The sequence below is a fragment of the Solea solea genome, chromosome 14 (genome assembly GCF_958295425.1).
Source record: "Solea solea chromosome 14, fSolSol10.1, whole genome shotgun sequence".
Lineage (NCBI taxonomy): Eukaryota > Metazoa > Chordata > Actinopteri > Pleuronectiformes > Soleidae > Solea > Solea solea.
This window is the reverse complement of record NC_081147.1, coordinates 15,583,506-15,599,021: the sequence shown is the minus strand read 5'-3', so window position 1 is coordinate 15,599,021 and position 15,516 is coordinate 15,583,506. Positions and strand designations below refer to the sequence as shown.

At 37.3% G+C, this 15,516-nt stretch overlaps 2 protein-coding genes across 3 annotated transcripts; both read left to right on the top strand.

The window, feature by feature from the left end:
* Positions 1–815: 815 nt before the first annotated feature.
* Positions 816–7,606, top strand: LOC131472950 (uncharacterized). Its single transcript, XM_058650453.1, has 7 exons — positions 816–1,827; positions 2,351–2,818; positions 2,940–3,750; positions 5,034–5,348; positions 5,485–5,745; positions 5,838–6,029; positions 6,796–7,606. The coding sequence occupies exons 3-7, from the start codon at positions 3,702–3,704 to the stop codon at positions 6,945–6,947; spliced, it is 969 nt and encodes a 322-aa protein (XP_058506436.1). The 5' UTR covers positions 816–1,827; positions 2,351–2,818; positions 2,940–3,701; the 3' UTR covers positions 6,948–7,606.
* A 1,543-nt stretch (positions 7,607–9,149) lies between these two features.
* LOC131473023 (uncharacterized) lies at positions 9,150–15,051 on the top strand. Of its 2 annotated transcripts, none has more exons than XM_058650544.1 (6): positions 9,150–9,338; positions 11,719–12,033; positions 12,168–12,428; positions 12,521–12,628; positions 12,842–12,946; positions 13,074–15,051. In XM_058650544.1, exons 1-6 carry the CDS (start codon positions 9,290–9,292, stop codon positions 13,271–13,273), a joined length of 1,038 nt encoding a protein of 345 aa, XP_058506527.1. In that variant the 5' UTR covers positions 9,150–9,289; the 3' UTR covers positions 13,274–15,051. The 2 variants fall into 2 exon arrangements, with proteins under 2 accessions (XP_058506527.1, XP_058506526.1); XM_058650543.1 differs by having other exon boundaries at positions 12,521–12,721.
* Positions 15,052–15,516: the final 465 nt, after the last annotated feature.

Sequence of the window (15,516 nt, the reverse complement as noted above, 5' to 3'; positions counted from 1 at the left end):
ACATCTGTCACTTTAGGTAAAATACCTGTTTAGTCATACAAGAATAACCTCATTCTTAACTCTGCTGGGTTACAGAGACGTTATGGTTCAGTCAAACTGTGTGTGGAGAACATGAAAAACTCTCAGGAGAAACAATGATCAAATAATATGATACACAGCATGAACAAATACATATCCTTTTCTTTTAAAGATACAGAAGATTGTATTAATCCTTTAAATTTTAACAGTCAATTGAATGTCAGAGGAAATGCTGTAGTTTATGGAAATCTATCAGAGAGCAGAAATATTATAAAATACTGTTAAAATTAATTTTAAAAACCAACTCTAAAATAGGAATTTCTAACAACCCCCCCCCCCCCCCCCAAAAAAAAAACAAAAAACAAGAATAACAACCATAATAAATGCAGAATGACTATGATAAGTGCAGATGTGATGTGGCAGTGAAAAACGTAATTATTCTAGAAATAAGTGTCAGTTCCTCTCGTGTATTTAAATTGAGTCACCAGTGGAGGGCGACATAATACAACTACTATGCTTCAGTCCAAGCTGAAGTAACCAGCTAAATAAAATCCCGTGGTGATCCTGATACTCTGAAACACCACCTAAAGTTGCTGTGAAGTTAAATGAACACACACAAAAAGATGCTCGACTATTGTGTGTAATTTAAACAAAATAATAAAATACAATATGGGACAGTTTAAAGGTACAGTGTGTAAAATGCATGCAGCTGAATATCTCTCACCTCACCCTTCCCTTCCAAGTGTGTTGAAGAATCTATGTCGCCTTCAGTTAGCATTCAATCTCAAAACTGTTTAGTTTGTCCCTTGTGGGTTGTTGTAAGCATAGCGGTGCAAAATGGTGGCCTCTGTAGTGCTGACCTGGACATAATGGACATTTGCTCTGATATTATATGTTCAGAGAAGAGCAATATTCACCCACTGTTCTGGACGATGAGGTAGAGAGACACAAATAGACACCTGGACATCATTGTTTCTATTTTGTAAATGTTAATTCAGGGAAAACTGGACATTTTTAAAATAGTATATCTAAAAATCCTCTTCCAGTAAGAAGGGCAGTTTCATTCTGTCTCAGTATCTCTCTCTCACACACACATGTACAGGCCTTACTTTGTAAAGGTTAATGGAAGTGAACATTATTCCACTTGAATAATAACTTGTGACCATGATGTCTCTTCACACGGAGGACTGGTGTTCACCACTGTGCTACCCCACCACTTCCTGCTTGCCTTTTTGCCCACGGAAAAAAAGAGACAAATACACCATCGTCCACTTTGATCGAAGTTTTCACACATGCTCATAACAAGCATGCACATTGTAGAACTTTCCAACAGGCAAAACTATTACTCTATTTATTGTTATATGTGATAGATATCAGGATTAAGATAACCTCCAGTCTGTGTGTTTGGAGCATGTGCTGTTCGTAATCAAAGCACAGTTGTTATCTATGTTATCTATTATCTATGACACTATCAAAGCACTGTCGTCATTAAAGTGCAGTTTGTCATCACAGCTTTGCTATCAAAGCCCCTTTGTTATATGTTTACCTCTGTCTAACTACTAATCATCAGAACTTGTACGATTTGTCGATGTACAACCTAACTGTGTGTGTGTGTGTAATAAAACTTCATAAAGACACTCGAGTTGTTCCCGTCGTACTTGTTCTGGTTTTATGGAGCTGAAAGGATCAGTTTAGTAAAAATCTGGACACATGTGAAAGCTGCAAACTGGATCAAACTGGAGGCTGAGCAGTGGAAGGACATGGAAGCTGTGTTTGGACTGTTGCTGATGCTGCTCGGAGTCTCTCACGGTGAGCTCCCCCCACACTTGTATTTCTATATCTATGTTTTGGAGCAATCCAATCATGCATAATCATTCCTTCTTATTCTTGCCTTTACTGTTATTTTTTTGGTTATGGAAAGTTTTTTTTATCATTTACAGTTCTCACATTTAATAACCCTAAATTAATTCACCATCAAATGATCTCATATCTTCACCTACCAGAAAACAAAGTTAAAAACAAATGAGGGTAATAATAATTGAAAATCTGAAATCTAAATAATCTCTTATGCATTGTGCAGAATATTAGATATTTTGGCCTCCTGAGAATAGTTGTAATCTCTGCCAAAGTTTGATATGATCATACATTCTAAATCCAACAGCATGTGTTTCCATCCACTGAGAGAATTCAACTGAAGGAACAAGATTTTGTTAATTTTGATATTTGCGCTTATGTCCAGTCTGGTAAAGGAAATACTGCAAATACTTTTTTTGTTTGTTTGTTTTGTGGTTTATTTAGTTTTCTGTGAAAACCATTTTTTTCTTCTTTTCAGGTGTGGAGACCCACTGTGATGGCAGACAGGATGGAGCTCAGTGTTATGGAGCTGTCGGAGGAACTGTGTTCATTCGGCTGATGGACACAATCCCACCAAGATTTACTTTTCAGAAAAGCAAAACAAGAATTTTGCGCTGGAAAAATAAAGCAGTTTCTATTTATGTGTTGAAAAATAGATCCTCCTTTGATCCCAGTAATGGAACATTTACAATCAGTAATCTGCACAAAAATGACAGTGACAAATATTCACTTGAAATTCAAAATTCAAATGGAGTGATGATAGAGAATCGGGCTCTACACTTGTCCATTCAAGTGTTTGCAGCCACTAACACACTGTGTGTTGAGCCCACCACGGTCACAGACACTACTGCTGGTAAGAGGACAGAGTCAGTCACACTCTCCAATAATATCACATCCTCCAGTCAAACTGTGACTCCCTCCAGAGGTGATGACCTGTGGTTCATTAGTAAGTGAAAACCCCTCCTTTAATGCAGTGGGTCCATGAGTTGTTTTATCATTTTTCTTCTTTCTTTCTCCATAAAAACATGTGATGTGTCACTGATTTCACTCTGTCTTGTCTTTTACAGAGCATTTGCCAGTGATGGCTGGTGTACTTTCAGCACTGGTACTTCTCTTAGTGCTTGGTGTATCTGTCATTTGTGTTCAGAAGAAAAAGAAAACAAGTGCCAAAGATAACAAGAAGACAATCCTGTATCTGTGGTCTATAGCTTCAAAGAAGAAACCAGTTTCTTTAGTCACGTGATATCTAATAGAATGTGACTATGCTACTACTTTCCACTCTGCAGAGGAAGAGGATGATCAGGAATTAACCTATACAGATGTCAGGGTTGTGCAGAGGAGGCAGGTACAGCAGAGTGACGAGGGGGAGGTGGAGTACGGACAAGTCAGGATTTCAGAGCGACCTCTTTCTATACAAATTGTACAACATTATAATTTCCTGAATCATGAATTGTGACCATTGAAGACCTGAAGTGATCTGACGATAAACCGGAGACTTGACTATAAGCGCATACAAGCACACATTTTGTATATGAACCTACCCAGCTAACATTAAAAGATTTTACCATGAAGTTGCATTGGATTCTCTTGAATTTCACTTTTCATTTGAATGCAGTGAATAACAGCAGTACTACATAATAACTTGTGCTGTGTGTGTTCACCTGTTACTTTTAGTCTTCTCAGTTCCGACCACGGCTTCCTCTGAGTTATATACGGAAAAAAACGTTTCTTCAATTCCCTTGTGTCAGAGTGGTCAGTGTGATGTGTGCATTTTTGCCTTTGGGGTGAACGAGTCTGTCTGAAAGCTGAAGGCTGAACACTGAGGAAACATGGAAGCTGTGTTTGGACTCTTGGTGATGCTACTCAGAATGGCTCATGGTGAGCTTTTTCATTATTTCATTAGCATTAATATTTGATTTGTGTTTCACGTTTCTCCAGAATTAGTTATAAACGATAGCCACACTGAACCAGGCCACAGAATAACTTGGACAGAAGGAACTGATAAAATAAATTCTTTCACAGATCATAAGTCATAAATCACTTTTATGGCCTGGCCAAGACAGTTCACTGAAAATAATGCATAGCACACACCCACAATGCAGAAACTTTGTTTAAAAATGCAGTTTTCTATAACAAGGCCTTTAAACCTAGATTAAAGATTATACCATATACAGATTTGAAGTGCTCTGCAAAGGATTTCACTTGAAAAGATCTCTAATCAGAATCAGGAAGTATGAAGGGCGACCAGGAGTGTATGGGGTGCTGTTTGTGAAGCAGCTCATGCTGAAACTAACTTCAACATTATTTAGAATTCCAAAATGTGGTTTGTGTATTAAGATATGATGTATTCATTTTGGCAGCAACTTTGTTGGCGGTGATCAATCTGTGGCCGGCACAGAGCAGCGTTACCTCGCCTGTCCTGTGAAATGATCCGCTGGCTCAGACGTCTCTGGCATTAGATACTTGTGTTTAAAAAGCTGACCTCCTCGAGCTTTTATTTTGGTACTTCCGGTTACCAGCAGTGTGATTTGAAGTAAAACAGCATATTAGCTAAATATTTAGTTTCACCCGAAAGATTTGTATTCAGCATTTAGATTTAACATTTAGATTTATATTTATATTTAGCATTTAGATTTAACATTTACATTTAGCATTTAAATTTATATTTATATTTATATTTATATTTATATTTATATTTATATTTATATTTATATTTATATTTAGCATTTAGATTTAGATTTAACATTTAGATTTAACATTTAACATTTAGGTGTAACATTTAATATTTAGATTTCACTATTTAATACATTTCTAAGTTAACAAATATTGTTGTAAATGTGCTAAAAAGTGACTTTCAAAAATTCACACCACTTTTTCAAACATTGAAGCTAAATGTGACAAAATGTTGAAGATCTTTTCAGCATGTGCTGCTTTATGAACGGCACCCCATATCCCAAAACCTCCTTTTGATAGTTTGACAAAACTAAAACATCGACAACAAACTTTTGAACATTTCATTGTTTCATGATTGAAATCTTATCTTACACATGGAGCATACATTTCCTCCATTAGTTACATTGTCAGCCTCATGGTCAGTGTTATTCTCTCTATGAAAAAAAGAGAAGAGAATTGTTTCTAACTTGTGCCTCAAAAATGTCCAGGTATGGAGACCCACTGTGATGGCAGACAGGATGGAGCTCAGTGCTATGGAGCTGTGGGAGGAACTGTGTTCATTCAGCTGATGGACACAATCCCATCAAAATTTATTTTCCAGACCAGCAAAACACCAATTTTGCGCTGGAAAAATAAAGCACTTTCTACTAATGTGATGACAAACAGATTCTCCTTTTATCTCAGTAATGGAACATTAAGAATCAATAATCTGCACAAAAATGACAGTGACAAATATTCACTTCAAATTCAAAATTCAAGTGGAGCTGCGATAGAGAATCTGGCTCTACACTTGTCCATTCAAGGTAAATAATCCGTTTCCTGCTCTTGAATTTATTAAGTATTATTATTACTATTATTATTAATAATAATATTATTAATAATACTAATAATAATAATAATAATATCTCAGTATATCTCATACAGTGTTTTCTCCTTCAGCTCCCTTGTCCTCGGTCACGTTGGTGAATGACTGTTTGTCCCAGGGAGAGATGAGGATGTCCTGCATCAGTGAGGGAGGGGGGGACAGTCCTCAGTACAGTTGGACTCTGGATGGACACACACTGACACCGGATGAGCTCCTCTCTGGAAATAAGGACAGTGACATCATCGTTCTGAGACAGAACGTCTCAGGAATCCTGGTCTGCTCAGTCAGTAATCACGTCAGTAACATCTCCAAAGACATGAGGATACCGACCTGTGGTGAGTGGGAACATGTGACCAGATGCTGATGTTGCCAGTGAAGACCATGATGACTCTGTGCATCAGTCATGTTGATTTAAATCTTTCCCTAGGTTTCATCTTCATCAACTGCACCTTATCCAATGGGACGCACGTATCACAGTGGGTGTTTGCAGCCACTAACACACTCTGTGTTGAGCCCCCTTCTGCTGGTAAGAGGACAGAGTCAGTCACACTCTCCAGTAATATCACATCCTCCAATCAAACTGTGACTCCCTCCAGAGGTGATGACCCGTGGTTCATTAGTAAGTGGAAACTCCCTTTAACCCTTAGATGCGCCTTCAGAAAAGCTATAAAAATTGCATTTTTTTTTTTATTGTTTTAAACCACCTTAATGCACCTTCATTTTCTGGTCCAGAAAACACAATAAATGAATTATTTTCAATATACGATTCAATATATTCAAAATCGATTAATTGTGATTAATTTTGGTTAAACATTTGTATTTAATAATGAATTTTTTTATTTATAAAATACTCACATTAACCATTAACACACCCAGAGCACCAAATGTGCTTAAATTATTATTTTTTCTTCTTTATTTGCTAAACCATCAATCATAAATATGAAATATGAAAATGTTTTAACCCCTAGTTAAAGTTTTTGTCATGATGCATCAAAAATGGTGATTTGAATGGGTTTTGATCAGGACATGTTTGTCCATAGGTGTGTTAGTGTGAGTATTTTAGTTAACCTTGTTTACAATAGACTAAAAATAAGAAAAATACATGAAAAAACACTGAAAAATGCACAACCTGGCATATATTTTTTAACAATATGCATGAAAAAAAGAATAAAACATTCTAGAATTTAAAAGACAAAAACTAAGAAAATGTGTCTATAGGTACATTTAAGAGTTAATGCAGTGGGTCCATGAGTTGTATTATCATTTTTCTGTGTCCATCTTTATGAAAACACTGGCAGTGTTAGTGTATAAGGTCTATTAAAAAACAACTTCTCTGTCGCAGCCCTTAATATGACACAATTTTTTGTGTTTCTTTATTAAAACAGATCACCTGATATGTGGTTTGCGAGCAGCGGTGGCAGTTCTTTTATTAATTGGCATCACGGTCTATTTTGTATGGAAGAAAAAGAAATCCAGTAAAGCTGACGACCCGGAGAATTCTGTCTGCATGGTCGAAATGAGAAGTGCAGCAGATTAACATTTTATTTTGCTTCTCTCTCTGTGATGACTCATGTGTCTTTGAGGGTGTGTAAATGTTTTTTTAAAGCCAAATGTCTTTTTTAAGCTAAAGCTTCTTCTGCCTTTTATGTCGATGTTTTAGCAGCTCAATATCAGAGCTTTTTCTGGCTCAATTCCTGGCTCTGCTAGTCTATATGTGTCCTTGAGCAAGACACTTAACCCCATGTTGGAGCGTGTGAATGGATATGAAAGATGTGTGAATGGCTGAAAGGCAAAACTGTAGTGTAAAGCAGCTCATCAAGACAAGCAAAGCTCGTATAAATACAGACCATAATACCAACTGTTTTTCTTCTTTTTTTATTTGGTAGTGACAAGTCACAAAGATAGTTCAAGGAAATGTGGTGAAGTAAAAGTTAAAGTTGCTAGAACTATAAACAACAAAGTAAAGTACAGATATGTGATTCTTGTACTTGAGTACAGTAACACCGTATTTGTACTTTGTCAAATTACAACAATTGAAATTACAGTACAAAGATTGCTTAATGCTAATGATGTCAACTCTCAGGTGTAAAACGTTGTACATCGTAGTTATTGATTTCCATACTGGTTTTACTTATATAGTTGCTGTAAAGTTAAAACTATATAAATCCAAATTTAGTCAAGCAATATGATAAATGAAACTTGAATTTAAACTGAACAGGAATTGTCATATAAGTATTTGTAAAAAAAAGTACCTTTTTTACTTTCTTACTCTAACAAAAAGAGGAAATTTAAATGAGTTGTTTTGGTGTTCTTTTTCTTTAGCAGTGAGGTACTGTAATGTGTGAGAAATGACATCCATCACTTTCTACCTGTTTAGTCATACAAGAATGACCTCATTTTTACCTCTGCTGGCTTACAGAGATGTTACAGTCCAGTAAACTGTGTGTGGAGAACATGAGAAACAAAGATCAAATAAAATGATACACATCATAAACAAATAAATATCCTTTTTTACAGATACAGAAGATTGTAAATACATTTTAATTTTAACAGGCAATTGAACACACCAGATAAATACAAGACTAACTGAATGTCAGAGGAAATGCTGTAGTATATGGAAATCTATCTGAGAGCAGAAATACTATAAAATATTGTTAAAGTTAATTAAAAAAAAAGAAACTCTGAAATAGGAATGGCTAACAACAAGAAAATAAGACCACAATAATACAAAAAAAACAAGAATAAAAAAACATAATAAATGCAAAATGACTTTGGTAATTGCAGATGTGACATTACACAACAGTAGTGTCTGTTATGGGAGTGAAAACATAATTTCAAAAAAAAGAAAGTTTCAGTTCCTCTTTTTCCTGTATTTAAATTGAGTCACCAGTGGAGGGCGACACAATACAACGACTATGCTTCAGTCCAAGCTGAAGTAACCAGAAAAACACAATAATCTACTATATTTTAAATGAGGCAGTGACAACAGATATAACTTAAACCAAAATTAAATGAACCATCATTTACACAAAAACATTGAAAATTAAAACTATAAAAACTATAAACCAGAATATTACTTTTTTTTGTCCCACAGTCAGTCACGTGTCTCTGTCCTTTTTTCACCTTATAATAGAGATTTTTTTTTTTAAATTGTACATTATTCTGCACCAAAACCCCAATGCAAATCCCTCGTAGGTTATGCCCACTCAGAGAAGAAACACACTCTGAAACACCACCTAAAGTTGCATTGAGGTTAAAATGAACACACACAAAAAGATGCTCGACTACTGTAGTAAGCATATTGAGCCAAAATGGTGGCCTCTCTAGTGCTGACCTGGCTCATGCAACTACAAATATAAGGAACATCTGTCTGTCTGTCTGTCTGTCTGACTTCCTGCTTATTTTGAGAGCTTGAAATGGACATTCACACTGATATTATATGTTCAGAGAAGAGAAATATTCACCCGCTGTTGAGGACGATGAGGTAGAGAGACACAAATAGACACCTGAACATCGATGTTTCTATTTTGAAAATGTTAATTCAGGGAAAACTGGACATCTTAAAATAGTACGTCTTGAATCCTCTTTCAGTAAGAAGAAGGGAAATTTCCCTCTGTCTCAGTCTCTCTCTCTCTCGCACACACACACGCACGTGCACACACACACACACCCCAAGGCCTTTCTTTTTAAAGGTTAAAGGGGAAGTGAAAATTATTTCACTTCCTGCTTGCCTCTTTGCCCACTGAAAAAAAGAGATGAATACACAATCATCCACTTTGATCGAAGTTTTCACACAGTCTCATCTGAGGCTGCTCCAACAAGGATGCACATGTGAAAGCTGCAAACTGGATTAAACTTGAGGCTGAGCAGTGGAAGGACATGGAAGCTGTGTTTACACTGTTGCTGATGCTGCTCGGAGTCTCTCACGGTGAGCCTTTTCCACACTTGCATTTATCTTTATCATGTCATATTTATCATGCATCTATGTTTCGGAGCAGTCCAATCATGTGTAATCATTCCTTCTTATTATTGCTTTTACTGTTATTATTATTCTTTTTGTTGTGGAAGGTTTTTTATCATTTACAAGTTTACTGAATGAATTCACCATCAAATGATCTCATATATGTCTTCCCATTCCAGAAAACAACTTAAAAACAAATAAGGGTTCTAATTATTTGAAATCTGAAATCTAAATAATCTCTTTTATGCATTGTGCAGAATATTAGATATATCTTGGCCTCCGGGGAATAGTTGTAATCTCTGCCACAGTTTGATATGAGCATACATACTAAATTCAACAGCATGTTTTTCCATCCACTGAGAGAATTCAACTGAAGGAACAAGATTTTTTTTGTTGCAGGAAAAACAATGCTTATGTTCACATGTCCTAGTCGTTCATGACAGTGTTACAGCCAGCACCCAGACACTGACGCAGTGAAGTGGGATTCATCCGTCAATGCAACTATGCTTTTCATGTTAAAATGGAAAAAAGCCTTTGTTTACAAGAAAAAAATCTTACTGACAGACAGTGGCGCACACAGACATTTGGAAGGGCAGGGGTGGAAAGTAAAAGGGCATCTACCACTGATACGCTTAAGGCAGGCATGTCGAATGTGCGAACTGGGGCTAAGGGCAGCCCAGCCCTGGGGACTGAAGCATGTGGACCTTTATATGGACATCCACACATTACTGTTTAATTCATTTCTATCACAGAGATGCGCATTTTCTATACAGCAAAAACCTGATCACAACAAGAATGTAGAGACTCCCTCTTCCCAACTTTCAAGAAACCACCAGCAGCACACTAGTGGCGCTTTTCCACTATACAGTTGTAGCACGGCTTGGCTAGTTTGCGACTACTGTCCCTGGCTGGGCTTTTCAAAATAAAAGAATAACACAACCTAATACAATGTAAAAATGCACACACGCTCTCATTCATTCCAAAACATTATTAGGACTACGTATATTAAAAGTGGGTACAATCTTGTTTTGTTTTCAGCCAGTTCTTCCTGCATGACCGAAGCACAGACTCCATCTAACACAGTCACTGAACTGAAATACTGCGGAGCGGGTTATGAAGCGACTCACAATCACCGGCTTTCAGTAGTGTTGTCACTAAATACACCAGACTCCTCTGCTAAATATTAAGATTTTAGAAAATGTGCTTGCTAAATGTTGCCGATTAACTCATGTTTTCAGGATTATTGAGTGTTTTTAATTGATCTACATTTCGGCATTGTTTGGTTTGATTCCTGAGTCGGATGTCGTACTCTTGACTCTTCCAGTGACGACAGTCTCTGACCAATCAGTGGCCAGCAGTCTGTTGGCGTCACATTTTAGTTTCAGCTCAGCTCGCTTGGAACCTCGCCAGAGCTGGTACTTAAAAAGTACCAGGTACCAGGTTCTATCACTAATGGAAAAGCAAAAAGAAACCCAGTAGAGCTGTGCTGCTGCAACTGTAGTGGTGGAAAAACACCATTTTAAAGGTTTATTAAAAACAAACAGAAAATGTCTGCAGGCAATCTGGCTGTGAATGGTTCAAGGGAAGTCCAGTGCAGAAGATCTGGCCTCTCATACTGGAACCTCCTGTGCAGGAACAATCGGCTCCCAGGATCCAACTAGACACTCACTCATGTCATTCAATCAAACATGCACATCTGCAACCCATCTCATACTCACATGTAGACACATACAAAGAAAAGGAAGCCATGAACCTGGAACTGAATGTCATTTCCTCTAAGGACACCCTTTGGGACACTGTCATGTAGGGACAGTAGGGAACTTCATAACAGCGCCCTAAGATAAGATGGACTCCCATAGGCAACAATGTTGTAAGGGCATCTTATAGGGCACTGCATCTCAACTCTCAACTCAACTCAAACTGTATTTCCATAGCACCTTTAAATGACAGCAGTCAACCAAAGTGCTGTACAGAAGGAGGCACAGGCTGCATACAAAAATATGTAAATACATAAATAGATTTTGAAACGCCAGAAAGGCGAAGTGGGGTTTAAGGGAGATATATATATATATATATACATATATATATAGTGCTCTAATAGCACTATCTAGTATACTAAAAAAACTGGGTCCAACGATAATCTGTCCACACTGACTGTATTAATACAAATAGAGATAAATGATAAATGTACTCATATAAGAAGTCAATGCACAACTGATTTGGTAAACCCATTAGGTTGATATTTGTGCTTCATGTCCAGTCTGGTAAAAAAAATATTGCAAATACTTTTTTGTTTATTTTGTGGTGTATTTGTTTTCTGTGAAAATCTTTTTTTTCTTCTTTTCAGGTGTGGAGACCCACTGTGATGGCAGACGGGATGAAGCTCAGTGTTATGGAGCTGTGGGAGGAACTGTGTTCATTCGGCTGATGGACACAATCCCATCAAGATTTACTTTGCAGAAAAACAAAACAAGAATTTTGCGCTGGAGAAATAAAGCACTTTCTATTTTTGAGATGAAAAACAGATTATCCTTTGATGACAGTTATGGGACATTAAGAATCAGTAATCTGCAGAAAAATGACAGTGACAAATATTCACTTGAAATTCAAGATTCAAATGGAGCTGCGGTAGAGAATCGAACTCTAAACTTGTCCATTCAAGGTAAATAACTGTTTCCCTGCTGTTGAACTTATTAATATGAAAAAGCCTTATAGAGCTCATAATTATATTGACAGATAAATCTCATATATCTCAGTAAATCTCATACAAAATCATCTGAGTGTTTTCTCCTTCAGCTCCCTTGTCCTCTGTCACGTTGGTGAATGAGTGTTTGTCCCAGGGAGAGATGAGGATGTCCTGCACCACTGAGGGAGGGGGGGACAGTCCTCAGTACAGTTGGACTCTGGATGGACACACACTGACACAGGATGAGCTCCTCTCTGGAAATAAGGACACTGACATCATCGTTCTGAGACAGGACATGTCAGGACTCCTGGTCTGCTCAGTCAGTAATCACGTCAGTAACATCTCCAAAGACATGAGGATACCGACCTGTGGTGAGTGGGAACATGTGACAAGATGCTGATGTTGCCAGTGAAGACCATGATGACTCTGTGCATCAGTCATGTTGATCTAAATCTTTCCGTAGTTTTCATCAACTGCACCTTATCCAATGGGACGCACGTATCACAGTGGGTGTTTGCAGCCACTAACACACTGTGTGTTGAGCCCACCACGGTCACAGACACTACTGCTGGTAAGAGGACAGAGTCAGTCACACTCTCCAATAATATCACATCCTCCAATCAAACTGTGACTCCCTCCAGAGGTGATGACCCGTGGTTCATTAGTAAGTGAAAACCCTCCTTTAATGCAGTGGGTCCATGAGTTGTTTTATCATTTTTCTTCTTTCTTTCTCCATAAAAACATGTGATGTGTCACTGATTTCACTCCGTCTTGTCTTTTACAGAGCATTTGCCAGTGATGGCTGGTGTACTTTCAGCACTGGCACTTCTCTTAGTGCTTGGTGTATCTGTCATTTGTGTTCAGAAGAAAAAGAAAACAAGTGCCAAAGGTAAAAAAAAGAAAAAATAAATATTTTAAGCTGTGTCTGTGGTCTATAGCTTCAAAGAAGGAAGCAGTTTCTTTAGTCATGTGATATCTAATAGAATGTGACTATGCTACTACTTTCCACTCTGCAGAGGAAGAGGATGAACAGGAATTAACCTATGCAGATGTCAGGGTTGTGCAGAGGAGGCAGGTACAGCAGAGTGACGAGGGGGAGGTGGAGTACGGACAAGTCAGGATTTCAGAGCGACCTCAGCAGGCTGTTGAACGAACTACAGACGACTGTGTCTACGCTCAGGTGGTTGTCAAGAATCAAAAGGGACAGTTGCATTAATTTAACACATTCTTGTTTTCGTATAAGCATTTTGAAATCCTTATTAAAAAACTGTAAAGTCATGTCTCTGTGTGCCATCAGGGCATTTATGTTGGTCAATCATCTTTTAATTTACTGTAAATGTAAAACATACGTGGTGGGATTAATTGAGGAACGAGTCGTGTGTCTATGTGTGAAGATAAGCGAGATGTAAAATTGCTTTTGAAAATAATTTGTTCTTATGACTCATGATTTAAGAATTTTTTTTTAAGAACTGCTTTTCTTGATGTGTGAACTTTGCAGTCTTACCACAAGGTTTATTTAGGGTTAGCACAATTTAGGGACTTCTATTATTACTTAAGTCTGTGAATTAGCAACATAGATTTTCGTCGTTCACAGGGTTTTTCTCCTTCACTGAAATAACGAGACGTTTGTGAGGAACAAAATGTAATCCAAGTTGTTATTTTTTTTTCTTTTTTAAATGGACAACATTTAAACAACCTGTTAGTTTTGTCAGGTTGAAAATTACAAGCTTCAGTCTGACTGTGTCACTTTAATCATTCTGATTTTATTCTTTTCTAAATTTAAAGTGTGACGGAGAACATCTGTTGCTTAAAGGTTGCAGCTATTTGTCTGCAACTGAGTTCAGGGAGGACGCGATCAAGATGATTCCCGCAAGTCATTAGTGACTCGTCTGCACATTCAAGATTCCCAGGTTTTATTGTCTGAGCTTGTGGCAAATAAAAACTTTGAACCCGGTGTGCAGAGGTTGATCGCTACAGTCTTCTCTGCACACGCCTGCCACTCTAAGGATAGACCACATTTTATAGCCAAACTAACGCACAAGATGCTTTTACTTTTGAAATATGATGTCTCTTCTATTTCTTGACACTAGAAGTTACAACCATAGCTACATTCAACAACATCCTGTTATCTGTTTTCCTGTGGCAAGTTTTCAGTCAAACCTTTGATTCTCAGGCAGGGCACGTTTATTTTTCTCAGCTCACTTTTATCCACTAATACTCTTCAGCAGCTGCAACATTAGCCACAGTTTTTACAGAATGATTTTCACGCTTACAAATGTGTTTGATATATTCAAGACCTGTGTTTTTTTATTAGCTCCTCTCTGTTCCATGTGTCTGCTTCACCATTGCTTTGCAACTTTTCTTCTAAGGTGCAATGTGTTCACTTATAAATAGACGTATTCAGTATGTCTTAATTTAGGCGTTACTTCTCTATTTTGCAGTTAAGCGAAAACACTTTAGTGGCTTAAAGTTATTTACTGTGCCTTTATCCGAAGACAGAGGTTACACATTTGATTTGATAGTTTGGGGTTAAAGGTTGACAATCATGAACTACTATTCAGCTAAATCAAGGCACCATAAAATAGATGTTTATGGCACATGATGGGCGTCGTGTCCTTAACCAGCTGCCTGAGATCCTGAACTCGAACTGAGCAAATAATTTACAACAGAGGAGAAGTGTAATAAACCGGCAGCAACAATCCAGTCTCCTTTTTGCCATGTGACTGCTTACTTTGCTCAATATGATCACTGAAAATGTAAAAAAAAAATAGTTAAGGAGTGTTTCATCTGTTAACCTTTTATTGTGTGCATGACACAGTAAATCTGAAGACAGTACGTTGGATAATTGTACCTGAACTCATGATAGGTACATTTGAAACACAACACATTTCTTATTTTTTTCCTCATAAAAACCCGATGACTGTCACACTGTCACGACACGTCAATGTGAGCTTGCCACGCAACTGCACACAATAAAGGTTTTGAGTTGTGCAAGTTCCTCATTTTGTCAGTCAACGTTGGACATGACTTACAATTTAACATTTAAAGAATCTGCAAACTTCATTTTTAGGATTCAGGTTTTTTTTTTTTAAATACAACCTAAATAATGTGGTGAGCATGTCTTTCTTTTTTTTTATAAAATGTGCAACAAAATCCAGTTTTCTTCATATGTACACGGATCAGAAATGAAATAGAGCCACAGCATTTTCCTTCCCCCAGGTTCAAAATGAAGCTGAGTGTGTGCAGAACAATGACTGTAGCCCGTGAGTCATGTGGTCAAGCTATTGCTGGCGAAAAACTGCAGCCTGTCTTTTTTTTTTATTTCAACCCATTTAGTCTCAGCGTGTCAGTGATTTTATTGCAGTGTTGCAGTCAAAAATGAAAAGGTATATTTTAAATTAAAGCAAAAACATGCTTTCGCCAAATGTATTATTTTATGTTTAATTTCTCACCTTTTCA